The sequence below is a fragment of the Pantherophis guttatus genome, chromosome 18, assembly GCF_059756535.1.
Source record: "Pantherophis guttatus breed Tessera chromosome 18, ASM5975653v1, whole genome shotgun sequence".
Classification (NCBI taxonomy): domain Eukaryota; kingdom Metazoa; phylum Chordata; class Lepidosauria; order Squamata; family Colubridae; genus Pantherophis; species Pantherophis guttatus.
The window spans coordinates 10,740,178-10,765,782 of NC_142080.1; the positions used below are offsets into that span (position 1 = coordinate 10,740,178).

General features: G+C 43.7%; 1 protein-coding gene across 1 annotated transcript in view; it reads left to right on the plus strand.

The window, feature by feature from the left end:
• Positions 1-25,605, plus strand: part of AHNAK (AHNAK nucleoprotein) — a 90,137-nt gene that overhangs the window by 43,746 nt on the left and 20,786 nt on the right. Inside the window, exons 2-4 of the mRNA XM_087881264.1 lie at positions 18,500-18,594; positions 20,329-20,482; positions 21,691-21,878. Of these exons, the coding sequence (XP_087737390.1) occupies positions 20,329-20,482; positions 21,691-21,878 (342 nt within the window). The 5' untranslated portion in view covers positions 18,500-18,594. The remainder of the gene's footprint in view (positions 1-18,499; positions 18,595-20,328; positions 20,483-21,690; positions 21,879-25,605) is intronic.

A 25,605-nucleotide genomic window follows, 5' to 3' on the forward strand; every position in this document is an offset into this window, starting at 1 on the left:
GACTGACAGTCGAACCCGTGAGAAGCCTTGTTCCAATCCAGGCAGATTTCCCCTTTATTCATACATAGTTTGCACTGCAAACTTTCGTAAACCCTTTCTTAAGCAATGGGGATATTTTAAATATTCTCTGTCGCATAGAAGCCGGGCCCATCCCGAACCAGACAGATTCAAGCTTAGATAGAAAGCCATAAATCGTGCCTGACACCGGAATGTGGACGGTCAAATATTTCTGCGAGGATAAATTATAATAGAACTTGCTCTTTCTTGAAAAGCATCCTGGGAATTGAAGTCCAGACATCTTCAAGCGGTCTTGAAATACTGTCTGAATGGATATGGGGTAATCAGCCTTTAAGCACTGGTCAACATGCAATCAAGTGTTTCTCAACCTGGACCACTTGAAAATAGGTGGACTTCAACTCCCAGAATTCCTCTGTTTCTCAACCTGGGCAGCTTGAAGATAGGTGGACTTCAGCTCCCAGAATTCCTTCGTTTCTCAACTTGAAGATAGATGGACTTCAACTCCCAGAATTCCTCCATTTCTCAACCTGGACAGCTTGAAGATAGCTGGACTTCAACTCCCAGAATTCCTTCGTTTCTCAACTTGAAGATAGATGGACTTCAACTCCCAGAATTCCTCCATTTCTCAACCTGGACAGCTTGAAGATAGGTGGACTTCAGCTCCCAGAATTCCTCCGTTTCTCAGCCTGGGCAGTTTGAAGATGGGTGGACTTCAACTCCCAGAATTCCTCCATTTCTCAACCTGGGCAGCTTGAAGATGGGTGGACTTCAATTCCCAGAATTCCTCCATTTCTCAACCTGGACAGCTTGAAGATAGATGGACTTCAACTCCCAGAATTCCTCCATTTCTCAACCTGGGCAGCTTGAAGATAGATGGACTTCAATTCCCAGAATTCCTCCATTTCTCAACCTGGGCAGTTTGAAGATGGGTGGACTTCAGCTCCCAGAATTCCTCCATTTCTCAACCTGGACAGCTTGAAGATAGGTGGACTTCAATTCCCAGAATTCCTCCATTTCTCAACCTGGGCAGCTTGAAGATAGATGGACTTCAACTCCCAGAATTCCTCCATTTCTCAACCTGGGCAGCTTGAAGATAGATGGACTTCAATTCCCAGAATTCCTCCATTTCTCAACCTGGGCAGCTTGAAGATAGATGGACTTCAACTCCCAGAATTCCTCCATTTCTCAACCTGGGCAGCTTGAAGATAGATGGACTTCAATTCCCAGAATTCCTCCATTTCTCAACCTGGGCAGCTTGAAGATAGATGGACTTCAACTCCCAGAATTCCTCCATTTCTCAACCTGGGCAGCTTGAAGATAGGTGGACTTCAGCTCCCAGAATTCCTCCGTTTCTCAACCTGGGCAGTTTGAAGATGGGTGGACTTCAACTCCCAGAATTCCTCCATTTCTCAACCTGGGCAGCTTGAAGATAGATGGACTTCAACTCCCAGAATTCCTCCATTTCTCAACCTGGGCAGCTTGAAGATAGATGGACTTCAATTCCCAGAATTCCTCCATTTCTCAACCTGGACAGCTTGAAGATAGGTGGACTTCAGCTCCCAGAATTCCTCCGTTTCTCAACCTGGGCAGTTTGAAGATGGGTGGACTTCAACTCCCAGAATTCCTCCATTTCTCAACCTGGGCAGCTTGAAGATAGATGGACTTCAACTCCCAGAATTCCTCCATTTCTCAACCTGGGCAGCTTGAAGATAGATGGACTTCAATTCCCAGAATTCCTCCATTTCTCAACCTGGGCAGTTTGAAGATGGGTGGACTTCAACTCCCAGAATTCCTCCGTTTCTCAACTTGAAGATAGATGGACTTCAACTCCCAGAATTCCTCCGTTTCTCAACTTGAAGATAGGTGGACTTCAGCTCCCAGAATTCCTCCGTTTCTCAACTTGAAGACAGGTGGACTTCAACTTCCAGAATTCCTTCGTTTCTCAACCTGAGCCACTTGAGAATCTAAACCTCATTTTTGTGCCGTGGTGACCAAAACTGGACTCGGTATGAGGTCATCAGCAAGATGTCCATCTAGCAGAGACACTGTGATGCCATGAGCACAGAAGTTGGACTAGATGCCTTCTGGGAATCCTTCCAACTCTGATTCTTAACCAATATGGACCTATTTCCTGATGATGCAACACCGGGCTCACTTCCAAGTGTGGTAGCCACACCATCCTTTGGGGAAAACGGGCTATTTGGGGCGGGCATCAACAAAGCCTATTGTACACCTTGTGCATACAGATATTTAGTTCCTGGTTCTCTTGCGGCTTGGAAGCACTTTCGTTTATCGCAACTTTTCTATTTACCTTGTGGGGTGTGTATGCCCGCCGCGTTTGTTGTTCAACAATGCCACACACACAACCTCTTGCTTTGCATATTGATCTTTTCCTGGCTTGGCTTCCTTCCAAGGGTAAACCTCCCATTAGGGCAGATTTGACCTGTTTGCATCTTCTTTTCCTTTACAGTTTGGCTTCCCCTTTCTTTCTCTACCCTTTTTTGCAAATCCCAGGAAAATAACTTTTTAATTTTTTTTAAATTAAATTTTAGTTTAAAAGGAGCTTGGATAGCTCAGCAGACTAATGCATTGTAATTTAACTCCAGCTGCCTGCAATTAGTAAGTTCGAATCTCACCAGGCTCAAGGTTGACTCAGCCTTCCATCCTTTCTAAGGTAGGTAAATTGAGGACCCCGTTTGTAGGGGCTATAAGCTGACTTTGTATAAATATATACAAAAGTATGAAGGCTATTGCTTAACGCATTGTAAGCCGCCCTGAGTCTCCGGAGAAGGGGGGCATATAAATCAAATTTAAAAAAATAAATAAAAATATTTCATTAGTTTTAAAAAGTAAAACAATGGACATTGCTCAGCGTCTCTGGTTTCTAACATTTGCATCTAAATCAAGTTAATAAGTAATCTATTCCTTGATCTATATACAAATTTACATATATCCTATTTCATTATATATCAAGTATACCGTATTTTACTTCCTAAACACCTATGTATGTATTAATAAACCTATATTACATTCGCAAATTCAATATACATTGATACATTGATATACATTGATATATACATTTCCAGACATTCGTTATCCCCTTGTTTTTGGCATTCTTCCTCTTATTTAACCAACTATAAATTTTTTAATTTTTTTTTTTCAATACGTTGCAAGAAAACCTTTGTTTATTTCTCCACCACGGAATTATCGTTGAATTCGGATGGAAAAATAGGGCCTTGTTTTCTTTTACACCAGAGATATCTAACCTTGGCCACTTTTAAGACCTGTGGACTTCAACTCCCAGAATCCCCAGCCGGCCATACAGATTTTAAAGTGGCCAAGGTTGTTGGACACGCCTGTTTTACACAGCACGCTGTTATTACCGACTTCATTTAGATTGATTTAGCCTTGCTTTTACAGCCCGAGAGCCTTAAATAGTTAATTAAACCCTAATTAAGCCAAGTTAGTGAGAAGCGTGGTAGCAGATGGACGCGACGTGTAAAACTTAAATAGCTGGAAACCTGGTTAGATTTTTTTTTTTTTTTTTTTTTTTTTTTGCAGCATAGCATATGGAAAGAAGCTGGCATTTGGGTCAAATAGTTGAACATTTGGGGTTGGTGAACCTGAAGTTAGGTGAAGAGACCTGTGGTTCCATGGACTTAAAAAAAAGAAAGCTACTTTTAAAAGTTGGAGAAGAATCTAAAGCCCCCCCCCCCAAGAAAGAAGGCGGGGAAACCCCAATCGAAGCGGTTGAGGAACGGATATTAGGGAAGGAGGAGAACAGATCTTAAAATATCTTTGGGGAATTGAAACCAACAGCTCCTTTCATTTCACTTCTTCCCTCAGAAGTAGATCTCATAAATTCAGTAGGATTGCATCCTGTTAAGAGGATCCTAGAAGGTAAGGAACCTTCAGAGAGCTGCTAAACCAGGGTTTTTCCACCTTGGTAGACTCCAACTCTCAGAATTCCCCAGCCAGCATGTTTTAAGATGGATTGACTTCTATTCCCAGAATTCCCTAGCCAGCATGATTTAAGTATGTGGACTTCAACTCCCAGAATTCCCCAGCCAGCATGTTTTAAGATGGATTTTTTTTTTTTTAATTTGATTTATATGCCGCCCTTCTCCGGAGACTCAGGGCGGCTTACAATGCGTTAAGCAATTGCCTTCATACTTTTGTATATTTTATACAAAGTCAGTTTATTGCCCCCACAAACTGGGTCCTCATTTCACCTACCTTAGAAAGGATGGAAGGCTGAGTCAACCTTGAGCCTTGGAGAGATTTGAACCAGCAGTAAATTGCAGGCAGCTGTGTTAATAACAGGGTGCGTAGACCACTGTACTATCAAGGCTCTTATTGACTTCTAGTCCCAGAATTCCGCAGCCAGCATATTTTAAGAGGGACGTCCATTACCAGAATTCCCCAACCAGCATGTTTTAAGATGGGTGGACTTCAGTTCCCAGAATTCTCCAGTCAGCATGCTTAGATGGATTGACTTTTATTCCCAGAATTCCCCAGCTGGCATGCTTTAAGTATGTAGACTTCAGCTCCCAGAATTCCCCAGCCAGCATGTTTTAAAATGGATTGACTTCTAGTCCCAGAATTCCCTAGCCAGCATGCTTTAAGTATGTGGACTTTAACTCCCAGAATTCCCCAGCCAGCCTCCTGGAATTCTGGGAGTTGAAGTCCGCACCTCTTAAAGTAGCTGAGGTAAGAAACAGTGGTCTAGTGCAGGGGTCTCCAACCTTGGCAACTTTAAGCTTTGCTGGCTGAGGAATTCTGGGAGTTGAAGTCCCCAAGTCTTAAAAGTTGCCAAGATTGGAGACCCCCTGCTCTAAAGCATCTCTGGGTCCTTCCCTTTTTTTAGGGGTTGCTTGCCTGTCTCTGGATGGGACAGGAGGGCAGCCTTGTCCCACAGCTGGAATATCTCTAGAAAAAACATCTTATCGGGGCCCCTTTAATTATCCAGGCCAAGAACATTCTTCTAATCCCAGCCGCCCCTCGATGTTTTGCAGAAGACAAACTAGGCCTTCAGCCTCTGAATGCCAAAGGTGAAATATTTGGAATAGCAACCTCGCCTGCTGCTAATATTCCCCCCCCACCCCACCCCCTGTCAAACTGTGGCCTGCCTGACCCACTTCTTGGCTCGGGGGCTGGCTGCAAATCACGTTGGACGGCTGCAAAAAACCGGGCAGCTCCTGATGAACGACATGCGGATCGCTGGCGAGGGAAGGAGAGGGCATGAAATAAGTAAATGAATGATTTTTGACAGTGCTCTGAAGGCGTCTTGCCAGCCAGGTGGCATGCAACCCACTTTGGTTACCTAAAAAAGAATTATAATTGTTGCAGGAACTAAGTTATGTCTAGTCTAGTGAAGAGAAGGACCAGTGGAGACAGGAGAGCATCTTCCAGTATTTGAGGGGCTGCCCCAGAGAGGAGGAAGGGGGTCCAGCTATTTTTCAAAGCCCCCAAAGGCCAGACAAGGAAGAATGGATGGAAACTGACCAAGGAGAGATTCAACCTGGAAATAAGGAGAAATTTTCTGACCGTGAGAACAATCAACCCATGGAACAGAAGTTGCCTTCGGAAGTTGTGGGAGCTTCATCACTGGAAGCTTTCAGGAAGAGACTGGACTGCCCTCTGTCAGAAATGGGGTGGGGTCTCCTGTTTGGGCAGGGGGTTGGACTAGATGACCTCCAAGGTCCCTTCCAACTCTGTTATTCTGTTATATAGAAGCTGTGGGAGCTTCATCACTGGAGGCTTCCAAGAAGAGACTGAACTGCCCTCTGTCAGAAATGGTGTGGGGTCTCCTGTTTGGGCAGAGGGTTGGACTAGATGACCTACAAGGTCCCTTCCAACTCTGTTAATGCAATCTAATCAACATTGGCAATTTGAAGATGTGTGGACTTCAACTCCCAGAATTCTTGGCTGGCTGGGGAATTCTGGGAGTTGAAGTCCCTACATCTTCCCGTTGCCATGGTTGGGAAACACAGCACTACGGCATGGCAAATATTCATTCCCAGGGTGTAAACCGCTTTCCTCACACACCCCTATCCCTATCAGTGAGTTTCTTAAATAAATTTCCAGGGCGTGTCCCATTTCTGCTTAGCAAACCGCAGAACTCAGCTGCCTAACTAGATTCCTGAAATAATTTTGCAAAATCATCAGCGTTTACAAAATGGACCAGAAAGGCATTTCGGCAGGAAATAATGTTGTGGTTGGGACGGGCCCAAGCTTATTATTATTATTATTTTAATTTTAGCCAAACTTCAGAAAATCTAGTCGTTAACAGGGAGGAGACAGGTGGAAAAAGAGGTACAAATAATTATATCACCGTAAAGATACTGCGCAGGTAAAATTACTTTGGGATGAATCAAATGCACGGGTGTTTTCTCCCAGGGATTTTGAAAATGGTGGGCATTGCATTAATTTCAGAAGTCTGTGAAATCTAGCAATGGTATACAAAAATGGGATTAAAAAATGTACACCAGGATTATCTACAAATTTGAGAGAAGTGCCATCTGATTTTAATGTGATGACTTATCAAGGCAAGGACAAGCATGGAAACCAATTAGAGGATATACAAGGGATAAAAAAGAAATGCGAGACACAAAAAATTAGGATGGAGGTCAAACCCACAAAAAGAAAACAAAAAAAGAAATAGGTTGTACAAAAATAGAAATTTCTAACCCAAGCAACAGTGAAGCCAGTGATTTTAAAATATGAATGATTATGTGAAAACATAGAGGAGGCGACATATTGGTCAATATCATCCTGAGGATAGTGGCAGATCTCTGCATTGCCGTAATTTTGGGACATGGAAAGAGCCTCAAATTGATGGTTTTGAATTATCTATTTTGAAACTTCTTTTTGTGTTGATAAATATATTATAATTATCTTGAATTATAAGGCAAGAGAATCACATTGGGACATGCAGAAGATCGGGTTGTTACCCAATACGATGATGGAAATTAATAATCCTGATGAAATCCACAATTATTATTATATGGAATACAATTATAATGTCACTCGGGTGGTTGTTTTTACTTTTATATATATAAGAAGATGTTTACTACTGATGGGGGCAGATATGATTGGAGATCTTGAATAAACTGTTGCATCCGCAAGCTATGTCACCCTATTATGGATGTTGGTTTTAACAATCCAGTGGAAAGACTTCAAGAAGATATTATATGGACTATAAATTTAAAGTTATTGTCTTTTCTTTTTTTATTTAGATATAATGGAATATATATATATATATATTTTTAAGTAGTGTGGGCAGTGAATTAAAGATATCAAGAATTGTTGTGTATGGTAAATTTGTAAGACAGTGGGTGAATAAGCTAGCTACAGACTGATTAGTTTAAGAAAAGGGATTTTTAAGTGATACATTTAGGGGAGTGGAGGAAATGGATAGAGTGGAATAAATGTTAAATTAGATTTTATGGGGAGCCCGCTTTGAAATGTTATTAAAGTAGGACTTATTGTATAGTTTTAAAGTGGAAGGTGGTTTTGAATTGTTGCAATAATGCATAGATATAAAACACTATTATGCTAAATTAGAGTTATTTTATAATAGTTATAGTATAATGTGTTTGTTTTTTTTTGTTTTGTTTTTTTTTTCTCTTCTTCTTTTCTGAAATGAATGGATAAAGGGGGATTTATAATACTTTTAGTAAGTAAAGGTCAGTATTTTGAGGAGGGAGTAAGTAATCTGTTATGAATTAGGGTTTTTTTTTGTTACGAAGAAGTCACAGGGGGGGAAGGGTGGGGAGGGGGGGTTAGGGAGGGGGGGGAGGGGGGGGAAAAAGGGGGAAAAATTTGTATTTGAAAACCTTTTCAATAAAAAAAAAAAAAAAAGAAAGTATGAAGGCTATTGCTTAACGCATTGTAAGCCACCCTGAGTCTCCGGAGAAGGGCGGCATATAAATCGAACCAATAAATAAATAAATAAATAATAATCTTGAAGATAAAAAAAAAAAAAAAAAAAAAAAAAATGTACACCAGTGTCTCTCAACCTTGGACCTCTTCAAATTGCCAATGTTGATTAGATTAGAGATTAACAGAGTTGGAAGGGACCTTGTAGGTCATCTAGTCCAACCCCCCCCCCGGCCCAAGCAGGAGATCCTACACCCATGATGGTGAATTTATGGCACGCGTGCCACAGGTGGCAGGTGGAACTATATCTGTGGGTATGCGAGCTTTTCCCGAGGTCAGCTCCAGCACGCATGTGCGCGCCAGCCAGCTTATTTTTGGGCCTTCCGGGCCCGCCAAAAGTCGGGAAACGGGCTGTTTCCGGCCTCCGGAGGGCCTCCAGGGGGATGGGGAAGGCTGTTTTCACCCTCCCCAGGCTCCAAGAAAGCCTCTGGAGCCTGGGGAGAGTAAAAAATGGGCCTATGGGGCCCACCGTGCCAAAAGTGGGGGGAGCCTGTGGGGGGGGGTCACGCAAGCATGTGCGGGGGGCAGGACACATTGAATTATGGGTGTGGGCACGCATGTGCACGACCCCCCCCCCACGCTCCCCCTGCTTTTGGCACGCAACGGCAAAAAGAAACCATCACTGTCCTACACCATTTCTGACAAATGCACGACTGGCTGGGGAATTCTGGGAGTTGAAGTCCACCGGTCTTAAAGTTGCCAATAGTTGAGAAACACTGATCTAAACGACAGAAGTGTCAAAAAGGTTTTATTTATTTATTTTTTTTGGAAGAAAACATGCAGGGTATTTTCCTACATGCGTTCATATTCCGAACGGATTTAAGAGTTTATTTTGTGGAGCATTATATTTTTCATGCAGCGTGTCCTGGATCCACATTTTGGAAACGTTGTGAGCTAGCTGGATAGAAACATCAACAGAAACTATTGTAAATAAACACAGGTCTAAATCAACAAAAATATACCAGAGATTTTTATTTATTTTTTTGTAGAGCTTTTGAGGCCAGGAGAGATTGTTGAGTTAATGCAGGGGTCTGCAACCTTAAACACTCAAAGAGCCATTTGGACCCGTTTCCCACAGAAAAAAAACCACCGGGAGCCACAAAAACCCTTCCCGTGTCTGACTATTTCTCGAGCAGCCACAAAACTAGCATATGTAATTGAAATAAACATTCTGTTTTCTTCTGAAACTTTTCTTTTCTTGGATTTATCCATGGTTGGCCTACTGGGGGTTGAAAAGACGCATATTTTGAGTGACAGAGCCGCAGCAGAGGGGTGAAAGAGCCACATGCGGCTCCAGAGCTGCAGGTTGCTGACCCCTGAGTTAATGCAATGCTTCCCCAATGGTTTACTTCATTTCCAAAACAGCTTATCTTTTTTATTTTTAACCCGATGTAGGTAAATCGGGTTAAAAAATTCACTTCTGGTGAATCCAAATGTCCCTATTGGGATTGGGTTATGTTTATGTTATACCGAAAGAAAAACTACTTTTTAAATTTGGATAATTTCCCCTGGTTTGGGAAGCCCCGAGTTAATGTTTCAAGTTAGCTTTTATAATACTACTCTAGGACAATATTTGAGGGGTCCTTGGTGCTCTCTGAGCTTGCTTGTTTTCTGTTAGACGTTTCATTACCCAACTAAGTAACATCATCAGTGCTAGTAGGGAGTAAGGAGTAAGCACCTTACCAGCACAAGTTTGGCTAATGAAACATCTACAAGAAAACAACAAACTCAGAGAGCACCAGGGACCCTCCGTTTTAACCCTCAGCTACAAATATTCCCCTTTATTGATGATAATAATTTTCATTTATTCTTGCTTTTAACTGTTATTACAATACAGGCAATCCTCGACTTACAACCACAATGGAGCCCAAGCTTTCCTGTCGCATAGCGAGACGTACCTTAAGTACCTTCCTTGGCATGGATATTAAGTGAATGACGACAGTTAATTCACTTAGTAAGACGGTTGTTAAGTCCATCTGGCTTTTGACTTTGCTTGTCAGAAGGTCGCACAAGGGGGAATCACGTGACCCTGGGGGACGCTGCAACCGTCATAAGTACGAGTCAGTGGCCATGAGCCTGAAATTTGATCATGTGACAATCTGCACAGATGCTGCAACAGTGTGAAAAATAAGGCACTTTTTTTCAGGGCCGTTATAACTTTGAATGGTCACTAAACAAACTGTTCTAAGTCAACGGCTATCTGCAGTCACAGTTGTTGTATGTTTTTATGTCTGTTTGAACGCTGTCGTATGAGGAAGATAAGTGGTCTCTAAATACAATGTTGAATAAACAAAAATAAAATAAAATAATAAATCCTTGGCATTATACGAGAGAACAAATGTTATTTCTCTCTGTATGCAGAGGTTTCATCGGCTTCATATCCTTTGTGATATAATTTCTCTCTGTATCCAGAGAAAAATTCTCCCTTTCTACAGTGGTGGCATCACATACTGTAACAACTGGTTCGCCCAGCACTGGAAATGTGAGCGTACACAAAATTTGCTCGCGTGTGCAGTTCACACATGCGTGCGGCATCAAAAAACACGGCAATTCGCTCACGCATGTCTTCCGGACATGTGTGCGGCGTCAAAAAACACAGCGATATCGGACGGGATTGCCCCCGGGTGAGCGGGTGGGCCCAGGTGGGCCACCTGCAGGGCACAACTACCAGTTTCCCCGAACTGGTAGGAACCGGCAGCAGCAGCTTACCACTGCCTTTGTAGAATGTTAAGTATTAGTTGGGAGCTCCTGGTAGAAATTATCTGGCTACAATTCATCATCATCATCTTTTAACGAACCCATATAATCCCTTGCGGAGTGGAGTCTGAATGGAGCTAGCAGAGTGTTTAAATGGCTGGATGCCTTTCCTGTCTCCAATGAGGAGTTTTGTCCGGCAGATAATATTCTCATGGTGCCTACATTTGGCTACAATTGTTTGTATTATTTTCCCAAGCAAGTCTCTAAGTCCCTATTCTTTGTGGCAATAGTTGGGAGGAACCTGTAGTAACATGCAGGCTGACTTGTTTCTTCTTTCCAAAGAGCTCACGCATGAATTGGCATGAGGCTTTACGCCAAGATACATCTACAGACACGCTAAAAAACACCAGATTTTAAGCACTAGTCTAAAAGTCATGTCAGTATTTAAAAGGCCGATGGTTACACAACGTTTGATTAGTAAAATGTAGGAAAGCCTCCTACTGCAGATGTTCACACACGAGAAGAAATATACACAGTCCTTGACTTACAACAGTCCTTTTAGTGACCATTACAGCAGCGCTTTAAAAAGTGACATGACTGTTTTTTCCATACCTATGACCTTTGCGGGATCTTCACGGTCACATGAGCAACATATGGACACGACTTATGATGGTTGAAGCGTCCCGGGGTCACGCAGTCCCGTTTTGGCGACGACCTGACAAGCAAAGCCAACGGGGAAGTCAGATTCACTTAACAACCGGGTTACTCACTGAACCACTGCAGCGATTCACTGAACAACTGTGGCAAGGAAGGTCGTAAGTGCATGATTCACTTAACGATCGCATGATTTTCCTAACAAATGTGGCCCAAAAAAAAAGGTAGTAACACCTGACCCGACTCAGTTAATTTAGCTCAGTCTTCTTAGCAATGGAAATTCTAAGTCCCGATTGTGGTTGAGGAGTTAGTTGCAAAGGTGAAGTTTGCACATAAGACGTTCCTTAAATTAATTAACAGATTAACAGTGTTGGAAGGGACCTTGTAGGTCATCTAGTCCAACCCCGCACCAAAGCAGGAAACTCTGCACCATTTCTGACAGATCTCTTCTTGAAAGCCTCCAGTGATGAAGCTCCCACAACTTCTGAAGGCAACTTCTGTTCCATCGGTTGATTGTCCTCTCTGTCAGAAAATGTCTTCTCATTTCCAGGCTGAATCTCTGCTTGATCACTTTCCATCCATTGTTCCTTGTCTGGCCTTCGGGTGCTTTGGAAAATAGCTTGACCCCCTTCATCCTCTCTGGGGCAGCCCCCCAAATATTGGAAGATGCTCTCATGTCTCCTCTGGTCCTTCTCTTCACTAGACTAGCCAGGCCCAGTTCCTGCAACCCTTCATCGTATGTTTGAGCCTCCAGTCCCCTCATCATCCTGGTTGCTCTTCTCTGCACTCTTTCTAGAGTCTCAACATCTTTTTTGATAGTGTGGTAACCAAAACTGGATGCAGTACTCTAGGTGTGGTCTTACTAAGTGGTATTAGTACTTCACTTAATCTTGATTGCATCTCTTTGTTAATGCAGTTTAGGATTGCATTGGCTTTTTTGGCTGCCACCACACACTGTTGGCTCATATTTAGTTGGTTGTCCACTAAGATTCGAGGATCCCACTCACAGTCACTGCTATTAAGCCTGGTTTCTCCCAATCTATATGTGTACTTTGGGTTTTTCTTACCTAAGTGCAGGGGTGAAATCTACTTACCTTCCTTACCGGTTCGGAAGCGCACATGCGCACACATTACTTCCTGGTTAAAACCAGAAAGTAATGACACCCAGGCAGCGATCACTACCTGATCGCCAAACCACAGGGAAAAATCGCTACCGGATTGGGCGATCCGGTCCGATCCGGGAGCATTTCATCCCTGCCTAAGTGTAAGACTTTCCTTTTCTCTACATTGAATTTCATTTTGTTAAGATAGGGCCCAGGGTTCAATCATCTAGGGTGTTGGCTATTCCTGCCAGCTTCTTGTCATCTGCAAATTTGGTAAGTTCCCCTTCACTCGATTGCTGTTTGCTGTACTTTCTCGCTTTGCTCAACGGATTGATCCGAACGAATGCAACAAAAGAAGTAAGCTAGAACAAATAAAGCATATTGTGCAAATGACTCAGTGAAAGGTAGTGTGGGAAAGGCAGACAAGAGAGGGATATTTTGTGTAAGGGCAAGATATCCGGGGTGCTTATCAACAACCCGTGGACTCTTGATGACACATTCCAGCCGTGGAGTCATACCAAACCACCAACCCGCCCGGATTTCAACTTGGCGAGGAATTGGAACCGCAAAAAAAAAAACCCAAAACAAAACACCATTTTACTTTCTTTACCCTCTCTTAAGAATTCTGTGCCGCAAAGACACACAAACGTCCTTTGTCTGTAACTCCGAAATCTCGGAAGCTTTGCAAAAAAGACAGGAAGGAAAGCTGCAAAGCCAGTCATCCCGGGCTTTTCTCTGCCACCTTTGCAGAGTTGTTGTTGTCGTCGTGTTCTGCTTCAGATCTCAACTCTTGAAGCTCATCCAGATCAAACAGGCCGAAGTGATGTCAGCTGAGACTTTGCAAAGCCTTGCCTCCTTCTCCTTCTTCTTCTCCTTCTCCTTCTCCTTCTCTTCTTCTCCTTCTCCTCCTTCTCCTCCTTCTCCTCTTTCTCTTCCTTCTCCTTCTCCTTCTCCTTCTCTTCTCCTCTTCCTTCTCTTCTCCTTCTTCTCCTCCTTCTCCTTCTCTTCTCCTTCTCCTTCTCTTCTCCTCCTTCTCCTCTTCCTCTTCCTCCTCCTCCTTCTCCTTCTCCTTCTCCTCTTCCTCATCCTCCTCCTCCTCCTCCTCCAGCTTTCAGCCCTGCGCATAATCCCCAACTACTTGGAAATGGAAAACTTTCTCGAAGACTCGGGAAATTGGCACAGCAGGAGAGGTGGGGTTGGGAGCTGGGGAAGGTGCCAGCCAAGCGCCTGGAAAACATAGATGGTGAGCGCAGCACTGCCGCCTGGTGGCATCCATTGAAAACAGGGATGTCCAACCTTGGCAACTTTTAAGACTTGTGGACTTCCCAGAATTCTGGCTGGGGAATTCTGGGTGCTGGAAGTCCACAAGTCTTAAAGTAGACAAGATTGGAACCTGTACTAAAATTCCCCAAAATGTTACCCTGTTTTCCCCAAAATAAGACATTCCCCTGATAATAAGCTCAATCAGGCTTTTGAGTGCATGGCAATAAGGCCAAGCGCTTATTTCAGGGTTCAAAAAAATATAAGACAGGGTCTTATTTTCAGGGAAACACGGTAGTTAGAGTATTTGGTGGAGTTATCAACTTGCTTCCACCTTACAGGTATCATCCAGGTCATGGTTGTCCCAAAGATGCTTCTTTTCAAGAGGCAAGTGGACTTTCTGGTTTTTCTTTGAAGAGGTTTCACTTCTCATCCAAGAAGCTTCTTCAGCTTCGTGGATAAGAAGCGACCATTCAGTCGTCCTTAAGCGAATGCAGTGAATGTTACAGTCATGAAACGAATCTGTTGTCCTCTGTGGGTTTTTTTTTTGCTGGAAAGTCAAAGCCAGTTTTGGGCAAAACCGTCACAGCCATGTGGCTGCGGGATGCTACAAACAGCCATAAATGGCATAAATCCAAAATGTGATCACATTATCACAGGAAGAAGGTGGCTGTCAGAATTTTGAAGTAGCCTTGGGAAAATTCATCATATCTTTGTACGGATGCTAAGCGACTGGACGTAGGTCAAGGATTACTTATATTTAAGAATATTTGCCTGCGAAAGGGCGATATCGCTCTTCCTCTTCTCCTGTTTGTCTCTCTCTGCTTACAGCCATTCAAGCTGTCCTCATTTAGCGACCACAATTGGGGCCAAACAACAACTCGGTTGTTAAACCAAGTAGTCACTCAGTGAATTTACCCCCATGCTCGTGATCGGACTTCGGCTTTCTGCTGCTCTGCAGACCCGCAAAGATCATAAACGTGAATCTTTTCGGGCGCAGGATTACTTTTTCATCACTGTTGTGGCTGAAGATGTGCGTTAAATGAGGCAGTCGCTAAATAAGGATTACCTGTACGGAGATGGGCGGTTAGGAAGCCAAACCTTGTGGTAGATAAACTATGGCGATGGTTGAGCATTTTGGTGCTTTTCCAGCCAATTGTGGCTTATGCACCGGAGATAAATTCCTTGTGTGTCTAATCACGCTTGGCCAATAAAGAATTCTAATTCTAATTCTAATTCTAATTCTAATTCTAATTCTAATTCTAATTCTAATTCAAACCAACCCCAGCTTTGGACGACGTGTGAATTGCCGCCATTAATTCTTTACTCATTGAAGTTGCTTGTTCTGGACAGCCTGTTCTGCAGAGGCAGGCCCAAAGAGCCTTGGTAGTACAGTGGTTTAATGCACCCTGTAATTAACACAGCTGCCTGCAATTTCTGCAGGTTCGAATCTTACCAGGCTCAAGGTTGACTCAGCCTTCCATCCTTTCTAAGGTAGGTTAAATGAGGACCCAGTTTGTGGGGGCAATAAGCTGACTTTGTATAAATATACAAAAGTGTGAAGGCTATTGCTTAGCGCATTGTAAGCCGCCCCGAGTCTCCGGAGAAGGGCGGCATATAAATCAAATTTTTTTTAAAAAATGCAAGCTTTCCTTGGGCATTTGTACCATACTGGCATACTAGCATGCTCATCAGGGGTGGGTTCTACTTACCTTTACTATTTGCTTCGCTCGCACGCGCGCACACACTTCTTTGCATGCACAGATCGTCCATTATGACATCCGGACAGGTGGTCGGAGCCTCCTGCCGCTTTTACTACCGGTTCGCAAGAACCGGACCGAACCGGGAGCAACTCACCATTGATGCTCATCCTCTAGAAACAGTGACTGCTCAACAATTTAGAAAATCACCCAGGACCCAAAGGGGAGGGAGCTTCAGTATTTTTCCCCGTGCAAATTTTCTGGTGTCTTGCAAGCCACGTTAAAACTCAGCTCTGTTTAACGCCCAACATGCTTTAACCGTGTCACTTACAATCCAGGGGCCACGTTCTCACAATAGCGTGAATTTGGTGAGTTTCAAACTGGATTAGGGGTTTTGTTTTGTTCCGGGGCTAACGGGGTTGTGTAAAAGCACTTCTTTTGTGTGTGAATTGAGTTTTCGAACGCAAATGCCATTATCAACTTTTGCAGCGAGCCAGGAAAAGCTGTTATCTAATCCTGGCATTATAGTAATAACAGCAATGAAAACACGAGATCTCGGCAACTAAGCGGTAAAAATATTCTCGGTTTGGCACCAGAGTCCTCTGCTGGAAATGAGCAAATATTATTGTTTGATTGCTACATATTTTTCTGCAAAGAAAGGATTTAAGGATTTGGGGTTAGGAACACTTTGCTTCAGATTGGTGAGAGCAAACAGAGAAATAACCTGAGCCCAGGAGTGGTATTCGCTTACCTTTGCTACCAGTTCGCAAATGTGAGCTCACGCGCTACCTCCATGCCTGCGCAGGACCTTCTGCGCATGTGTAGAGCGTCAAAAAACGGGACGTGATGACATCCGGGCTGGTGGGCGGAGCCTCTCATAGCCGCAGCTACCGGTTCACGCGAACCGGATAGAACTGGTTGAATCCCACTACTGCCCGAGCCTCCTCCCTCCACACCACCTGCTTAAATTAATTTTCTGAATTATTCCACTTTCCGGCTTTGCATTGTATATCGAATCGTCATGTAACCAAACTAAAAGGGCATTCACAGCACATACGAACCCTGCAAACTAAACTTAGTTTTAACACGTACATTTTGTGACTTACACTCATTCAATCTCTCTTGAGATTTTAAGTGTCTTGAACAATGTTTCTCAACCTTGGCCAGGGGGACTTCAACTCCCACAATTCCCCCGCCAGCCTGGGGAATTCTGGGAGTTGAAGTCCGCCTGTCTTCAAGATGCCAAAAGGTTAAAAAACACTGAACTTGAGAGAACAAATTTACCTGTGTGGTAAATTTGGTAGGGAAAAAAATCCATTTTGACCTTTATGAATAGTATAGGTAGTTCTCGACTTACAACAGTTTGTTTAATGACTGTTCTTACAACAGCACTAAAAAGAGTGACTTACGACCGTTTTTCACAAATACGACCATTGCAGCATCTGTGATCATTTTGATGATCATTTTGATCATCACGTGATCAAAATTCAGATGCTTGGCTCATATTTAAGGCTCATATTTATGGCTCATATTTAAGACGGTCGCAGTGTACCGGAGTCACGCGATTCCCTTTTGCGACCTTCTGACAAGCAAAGCCAACGACAGTCAGATTCACTTAACAACCATGTTACTAACTTAACAAAACTGCATTGATTCACTTAACAACTGTGGCAAGAAAAGGCCGTAAAATGGGGCAAAACTGACTTAACCACTGTCTCCCTTAGCAACAGAAATTTTGGACTCGGTTCTTGTTCGTAAGCCGAGGGCGACCTGTATTGGAAACTATATTCTAATAAAATCAACTGAAATTATCCTGTAGCCACAAATCTCTCCTTTTTTACACAGCTAGTGGTGGGTTTCACATTGTGTTGCTACAGGTTTGCCCCCTGTGCGCCCGTTTGCCCCCCGCGTGCCTGCTCGCCTTGCGCGTGCACCTTCCATGCACGCGCTTTGCTCGTGCACACCTCTTTCATGCATGCACGCAGCCTCAAAACTGTGCCTAAATAAAACAGCATAGAGCTGGGGAGGACCCACCCACAATCTCCGCTACCAGTTCGCCAAAACCAGTACGAACTGTCTGAATACCACCTCTGTACACAGCATATGTCAATTTGATGTGGCTTTTTGGACCCTATGAATCGATGCAAACAGTAAACTCATGTTCCTTTTGACGTGTAAACTTCAGAATCCTTATCCGATATTAATGATTAATAATTGCTTGATAGGAATATATAGGAGGCATTTTTTTTTGAATAGAGAGATTTGTGCTGACAAATTCACTCTTGCGACATGTAAACATTAGCTGTAGAGGTATTTTCTTGGGGAGAAGGCTAACCAGGCCCATCGGGAATTAAAAGTGTTTTTTGTGCAGCCAACTGGTTTTAGCAAGGAGTGTGCAAGCTTTCGAACCTCACAGCACGCTTTGTCAAGCCGATTGCAAAAGCTGCCACTTATAAAAACCTTTTGCGTCTTTTCCTATCTTGGGGGAAAAAAAACCCAAAACCTGTCAGGTTGTCTGTGGAGATTTCATGAGGAAATCTTGCTACACTTAAAGCTTATTTGTGCAAAAATGGGGGAAATGTTTATGCTTTTAATAGAAAAAAGAAAGACGTGGAAGGAATTAGGAATTAACACAGTGGTGAAATCCAATTTTTTTTACTACCGGTTCTGTGTGGCTTGGTGGGCATGGCTTGGTGGGTGTGGCAGGGGAAGGATACTGCAAAATCCCCATGCCCTCCCCACTCCTGGGGGAAGGATATTGCAAAATCTCCATTCCCATCCCACTCTGGAGCCAGCGAGAGGTGGTATTTCCCAGTTCTCCGAACTGCTCAAAATTTCCGCTACCGGTTCTCCAGAACCTGTCAGAACCTGCTGGATTTCACCCCTGAATTAAGCTGTCACCTTAAGGAGTGTATTGGCGCCATAAAAATGTAATAAGTAAAATGATAAAATTAAAAAAAATTAAAATATTAAAAGTAGAGTTAAATAAAGCTGACATGACAGGCTGCCAAGTTGTGTGCTTGGTAAAATTCTGACATTCGAATTTTCAGGAAAAATTGAACGTGATTTTATTCACCGGAAGTTTTAATCTTGTTTATTCACCGGAAGTTTTAATCTCTTTCCTAGGTTGTGAAGTTGGAACGAACATTACCAAAAGGATCAGCAAGTGAGAAGTACTGAATTCCTGGGGCGGATCCTACCTGGAGCAAAGTCCTAGAAAGGTGGGAGACTGCACGGCGACTCATATTTCCCTCTATGTTTTAGAAATAGCAGCAGAGCTACTCTGTTTCCCCGAAAATAAGACATTCCCTGATAATAAGCCCTGCCCAAAAATAAGCCCTCCTTGAAAATATTTAATCACATGTGCAGCCAGTCCCCGCCATTTCCTCTGGTTAGGGTTAGGGAAACAGAGCTGGAAAATCAGGTAAGATGGCAAGAGAAGCCCTGTCTTGCTCCACGCGCCCCAAAATAATAAGACCTCCCTGAAAATAAGGCCAGGTGCTTATTTCAGGGTTCAAAAAAAATATAAGGGTTTTATTTTCAGGGAAACACAGTAGTCCTCGACATATGACCACGATTAGGAACAATAGAATTCCCGTTGCTAAGCAAGGAGCGAGTTGTGAGTTGGGCTTCTTAAAGCAGCCACATTGAGAAACGCTGCTCAAATCCATCGTCTCGACAAGTCAATAGGAGGAAAACCGATTCACTGAAGGACCACGTGATTCAATTTTATGACCTTTTGTGCCACGGTTGTTCGTTAAACAAATCATTGCAGCTGTTCAGTGAATCATGTGCTCCTTCAGTGCAGGGGTGGGTTTGACTTACCTTTACCACCGGTTCGTCTGTGTGTGCGCATGCTCGCTTCGCGCGTGGCCTGTCGGTGCATGCGCCCCGCCTTACACATATGGGCTTTGCTCACTCGCACGCCTCCCGCATATGTGCCCAGCCTCGAAAACGTGCCTAAATAGCATGACTTGGAGCCAGGGCAGGTGGGCAGGCCCATCCCCGATCGCCGCTACCAGTTCGCTTGCAGAATACCACCTCTGCTTCAGTCAATCTGTTTTCCCCTGTTGACTTTGCTTGTCGAGATGATAGATTTAAGCAGCATATCTCAACATGACCGCCTTAAGATGGGTGGACTACAACTCCCAGAATCCCCTGGCCAGCATAGTGGCCAAGCTGAAAAAACGCTGGATTAGAATATCTCTTAGTATTGGGTAATACATCACCCTGCCAAATTGTAATTTCTACTTTAATGGATTTAATTTTCTATGCTTTTCCATTGATGCCTTTTGTGGATAAGTTTGCGGGACAATTCAGATTGGTTGATCCAGATTGTCAGGGTTTCAAGACGCATAGCAAGCAAAACACTGAGGCAGGTAGATTCCTCAAAGAATAGCTTTATTGGATAGATCATATTGGCACAGATCTGGTGAAAACCGACTCTGAAAGTTCCTGCGGTTTTTACCTAATTAAAAGTAAAAGTTTGTCAGTTTCTCAAAACAATCAGCCGCATGGTCCAATTACGGCGTTGTCTGGTGACATCACTCCGCCTTCCTCCAACCAGGTGTGAGAATGTCCTTGGTTCCCAAGAGAAGTGTCTTGTTTTGACTACACAACCCCAGCTATCTCTAATCCATCTTCCCTATCCCTCAGCTCCAGTGTGGCAACACTGAAGCTTCCAAGATGGCTTTCGTCAGGTCAGCTTCAGGGTCGACACCACAAAAGCTCATCAGGGTGAAGTCTCATTTATACTTGCATCCACACAAGATCCTTGGTGAGAAAATAGGACCAAAAAAAATAAAAATATTCTACATATAAACCATTACACTTCTACGGTAGCATCAGATCATTTTTCTGAACCGTACAATTGGAATATATCTCGAATAGGATTTCCCCTTATTTTTATGTTTTAAGCCTTGAGAGATTTACAGCTTCTTGTTTCTGTGCCTAAGATGGACAAGGAAGAAGAGAGTACGCGGGAGATCCTACTCCCTGATTGGCAAGACAGCGCTCATGGTATTACCATCAAAGAGACGGATGAAGGCGTCTTCGTGAAGCAGATCCAACACGACTCGCCAGTCGCCAAGACAGGAATTGTACAGGAAGGTTAGTGAAACTATCTTGGGGCCACTACAGAATAACAGAGTTGGAAGGCATCTTGGAGGTCTTCTAGTCCAACCATCTCCACAAGACTCTATACCAGTGATGGCTAACCTTTTTGCCGTCGTCTGCCAAAAGCAGGGGGAGTGTGGGGGGTAGCGCACAGAATGTACTCACACCCCCGCCCCCCTGCGCATGCACGCGCGACCCCCGTGCTCCCCCTGCTTTTGGCTTTCTTGGAGCCTGGGGAGGGTGAAAACAGCCTTCCCCACCCCACCAGAGGCTCTCCTGAGGCCGGAAATGGCCCGTTTCCCAACTTCCAGTGGGTCCAGAAGGTCCATTTTTCACTCTCACCAGGCTCCAGAGGCTTTCTAGGAGCCTGGGGAGGGCGAAAACGGCCTTCCCTACCCCACCAGAGGCCCTCTGGAGGCCGGAAACAGACCATTTCCTGACTTCTGGTGGGCCCGGAAGGCCCAAAAATCAGCTGGCCGGCACGTGCATGTACACTGGAGCTGAGCTAGGGCAAGCCTCATGTGCCCACAGATATGGCTTCGTGTGCCACAGGTTCGCCATCACGTCTCTATACCATTCTGGACAAATGTTACTTCTACCCAGAGGTGGGCTGCTGGAGGTTTGCAGGGGTTCGGGAGAACCTCTAGCTAAGATTCTGTGCAGTTCGGTGAACCCCCAAATCCCACTCCTGGTTGGCCCCGCCCACCCCTCCCTTCCCCTCCCCTGAGTCCCCATACGGACCGTTTTGGATGCAGCTAAGTGCAGGGTGTGTGTGGAGGCTTAGGGAGGATGAAAAACGGGCCTACCGGAAGTTCGGGAAGGTATGTTTCCGGCCTCCAGAGGGCCTCTGGATCCTGGGGAAGCTGTTTTCACCCTCCCGGAGGCTCAAGTAAAGCCTCCGGAGCCCAGGAAGGGCAAAAATGCCTCCCCCTGCCATGGTGCAGGAGGCCAACTAGGCCATGCCCACCATAGCCACACCCACCCAGCAACCGGGCAGAGAACCCTTTGCTAAAATTTTTGAAGCCCACCCCTGCGTCTACCTTAGATTGCTTCTCTCCGTCAGGCTTAACGTTGCCAAGATTGGAGACCCCTGGACTAGAAGCTCTCCAAGATCCCTTCCAACTCTGTTATTCTATTATCTTGATGTCTCCTTGAGCTCTTCCTAATCTAACAACTGAATCCTCGCTTTTCTCGTTCTGCAGGTGACCAGATTGTGAGCGCCACCATCTATTTTGACAATGTGCACTCAGGGGAAGTCTCGGAGCTCCTTAAAAATGTAGGTCATCACACAGTGGGCCTGCGGCTACAGAGGAAAGGAGACCGCTCCCCGTTGCCAGGGCAGTCTGGTTCCTACGACGTGTTTCCTCCAAGGAGCCCAGAAGTTGTTTTGGTGAGTAAGTGTGAAAAAGAAGAAGAATGGAAGAAGTGTGTATGTGTGAAATCTTTAAGGAACACAACAAGCCACTTTTCCTTGAGTGCCTTACTTTATTCTAGGTCAAGGGTGTTCAAGTTTGAGATAGAACTAGAACAGTGGTGGGATTCAAATAATTTTACAACTGGGTAGGCGTGGCTCGGTGGTCATGTGACCGTGTGGGCGTGTCCAACTCGACATCACTCACATCGATGGGCACTTCGCCTTAGCTGTTACAATGTAATAAGGGTTAACCAGAGAGGCAGTTTCTGTAAGCAGGGCAATAAAGATTAGGCTAGAAACAACATCAGAATGTTGTAATTCCTTACAGGATTAGCCCTATAAAGTGGAATAAAAACAAAATAAGATTTCTCCTAACAACCGGTTCTGCTTAGAACTGCTTAGAAAGTTAACAACCTGTTCTCCTGAATAGGTGCGAACTGGCTAAATCCCACCAGTGACTAGAACTATGGAGAAATTTCCTGACAATGAGAACAATTAATCAGTGGAACAGAAGTTGCCTCCAGAAGTTGTGGATGCTCCATCATTGGAGGCTTTTAAGAAAAGACTGCACAGCCATTTGTCTGGAACTGTATAGGTTCTCCTGTCTGAGCAGGGAGTTGGACTAAAGACCTCCAAGGTCCCCTCCAACTCTGTTATTCAGTTCTTGCAGCCAGGGTATAATTAGCGAGAGCATTAGAGACCCAGTTTGATTCACTTCCTGCAAATAATTGAAAAAGTCATGTGGTACAATTTCACCGTCAAGGAGAGAAAAAAGCAAACTGGAGAAGGCAGGCCGAAGATGGACCATCTCCATGAAGGGAGGTGGGTTTCCCTCCATTCCTCCCTCCCATGCAAGCACAAGCAAGCATAAGGTGGCAGCTGACAGGGGGCCATTTCAGGTCCCAGGAACTGCAGTGGTTTGGTGAGCCTTGATTCAGACCCCCCCCCTTGGGAAAGGACCAAAGTGGGGCTCACTTTCTCATTTGGGGAGGGGGCACTGATTGGCACGAGATAGGAGCTAGGAACATAGTTTGCCCATGTAAACCTTTCTTTCTTTCTTTCCCCTCCCTTCTTTTCTCTCTCTCTCTCCTTGCTTCGTTCCTTTCCTTCCTTCCTTTTTCCTCCCTCCCCCTTTCCTTCCTCCATCCTATCTCTTCCTTCCCTCCCTCCTTCTCTCCCTTTCTTCCTTTTCCTTTTTTCCTGCTTCTTTATTTCTCCTTCCTTCTCTCCTTTCCTTCCCCTCCCTTCCTCTTTCTTCCCTTCTTTCCTCCAACCTATCCCTCCCTTCCTCCCCTCCCTCCTTCCTTCCTTCTCTCTCCCTTCCTTCCTTTTCCTTTTTTCTGCCTTTTTTCTTTCTTCCTCCCCTCCTTTCCTCCAACCTATCCCTTCCTTCCCTCCCTCCTTCCTTCCTTCCTTTTCCTTTTTATGCCTTCTTTCTTTCTCCTTCCCTCTCTCCTTCCCTTCCCCTCCCTCCTTCCCTTCCCTTCTTTCCTCCAACCTATCCTTTCTCTCCCTCCCTCCTTCTCTTTTCCTTTTTTCTTCCTTCTTCCTTTCTCCTTCCTTCCTTCCCTTCCCTCCCTTCCCTTCTTTCCAACTTATCCCTTCCTTCCTCCCATCCCTCCTTCCTTCTCCTTCCCTCTCTCCCTTTTCCTTTTTTCTGCTTTCTTTCTCCTTCCTTCTCTTCTTTCCTTCCCCCTCTCCCTCCCATGAAGTTTCTTTCCTTTTTAGAAATCTTATAAAAGTACCCAGAAGCTTAGATCAGCAAGCTTTCAAGAGACTCGACTGCCGTCTGTCAGAAGAGGTGTAGGGTCTCCTGCTTGGGCGGGGGGTCGGAAGTGGGGTTGGACTAAATGACCTACAAGGTCCCTTCCAACTCTGTTATTCTGTTAATCTCTTAGGGTGATTGTTACTGACAAACATCGATTCATAGCTCTCTTGCACAAACAATCATCTGATTGAGGGCAAGCCAGTTGCAGGGCCTTAGGAGCATGCAGTGGTGTGCAGCTTCTGTGCCGCCAGAAGCTGCCGCAATTTGCACAAGGATAGTGACAAAGGGTGTCCATTGCCTTGTGCTCCAGGTCCCGGTGGTCCCGCCTTCCCCTCAGCCTTGTCAGGATGATTCATCTGCCAATCAAACAGCAACTGCCAATCACACAGCAGCTGCCAATCAAACAGCAGCTACTGATCACACAGCAGCTGTCAGTCAAGCAGCTGTGTTGGGCTTCGGGGAGGAGGCGGGAAGACAAAATGGCTGCCTGGCAGCTCCCAAGCCCTCATGAAGAAGAGGCTGGATCAATGGAGCCAAAGCCCAGGGTTCAAAATACTGAGAAAAACCGGGGAGGGGAAAAGGCAGCCATGCTGAGGAAAGGCAACCGGGAAAGGAGGCAGCAGCTGAAAAAACAGGGCAGGGAGAGCCGGCCTGAGGGAAAAGTTTCCCTCAGCTGGAGCCAAGCATTGAAGATAGGAGAGAAATAATAATAACAATCATGGGAAGGACTCAGTAGGTGGATAAAAATGCCAAATCCAATCTAAATATCTGGCTAACTCCAGCCATTTTATTTTATTTTATTTTATTTTATTTTATTTTATTTTATTATTTTATTTTATTTTATTTTATTTTATTATTTTTTATTTTATTTATTTTATTTATTTTATTTATTTTATTTATTTTTTATTTTATTATTTATTTTAATTAAATTTAATTATTTATTTAATTATTTATTATTTATTTTAATTATTTTATTTGATTTTACCAATATATTATTTTATTTGACTTGATTTGATTTTACCGGTAATATATTATATTTATTTTATTTTGTTATTTTATTTATTATTTATTATTTATTTTAATTATTTTATTTTATTATTTATTATTTATTTTAATTTAATTTAATTATTTTATTTTATTTTACCAATATTTTATTTTATTTTATTTTATTTGACTTGATTTATTTGATTTTACCGATAATATATTTATTATTTTATTTTATTTTATTTATTATTTATTTTAATTTAAAATTCGGACAGGCACTTGCCACACAACATCCCAGACTTAACAATTGTTAAAAATGTAATCTATTGTGGGATTCCAGGGTTTTTTTTGACTGTGGTGGGAATCAGTTCATGCCATTAAGCATGATTTTTGAACTGATTTGTATTTTGCTAATCTGGATTTGAGTGGCACATGTTTGTTTGAATCTAGCTATGATATATTTCCAGATTAGGTGCAAGGTAAGATCATTGGTGGGTAGAGGTAAGAAATGAGCAATATTTTCAGGGAATAGAATAGAATAGAATAGAATAGAATAGAATAGAATAGAATAGAATAGAATAGAATAGAATAAAATAACAGAGTTGGAAGGGATCTTGGAGGTCTTCTAGTCCAACCCCCTGCCCAGGCCACTTCAGACTACACCACTTCAGACAAATGGTTATCCAACATCTTCTTAAAAAATTCCAGTTTTGGAGCATTCACAACATCTGCAGGCAAATTGTTCCACTATTTAATTGTCCTCACCGTTAGGAAATTTCTCCTTAGTTCTAAGTTGCTTCTCTCCTTGATTAGTTTCCACCCATTGCTTCTTGTTCTACCCTCAGGTGCTTTGAAGAATAGTTTGACTTCCTCTTCTTTGTGGCAACCCCTGAGATATTGGAACACTGCTATCATGTCTCCCCTAGTCCTTCTCTTTATTAAACTAGACAT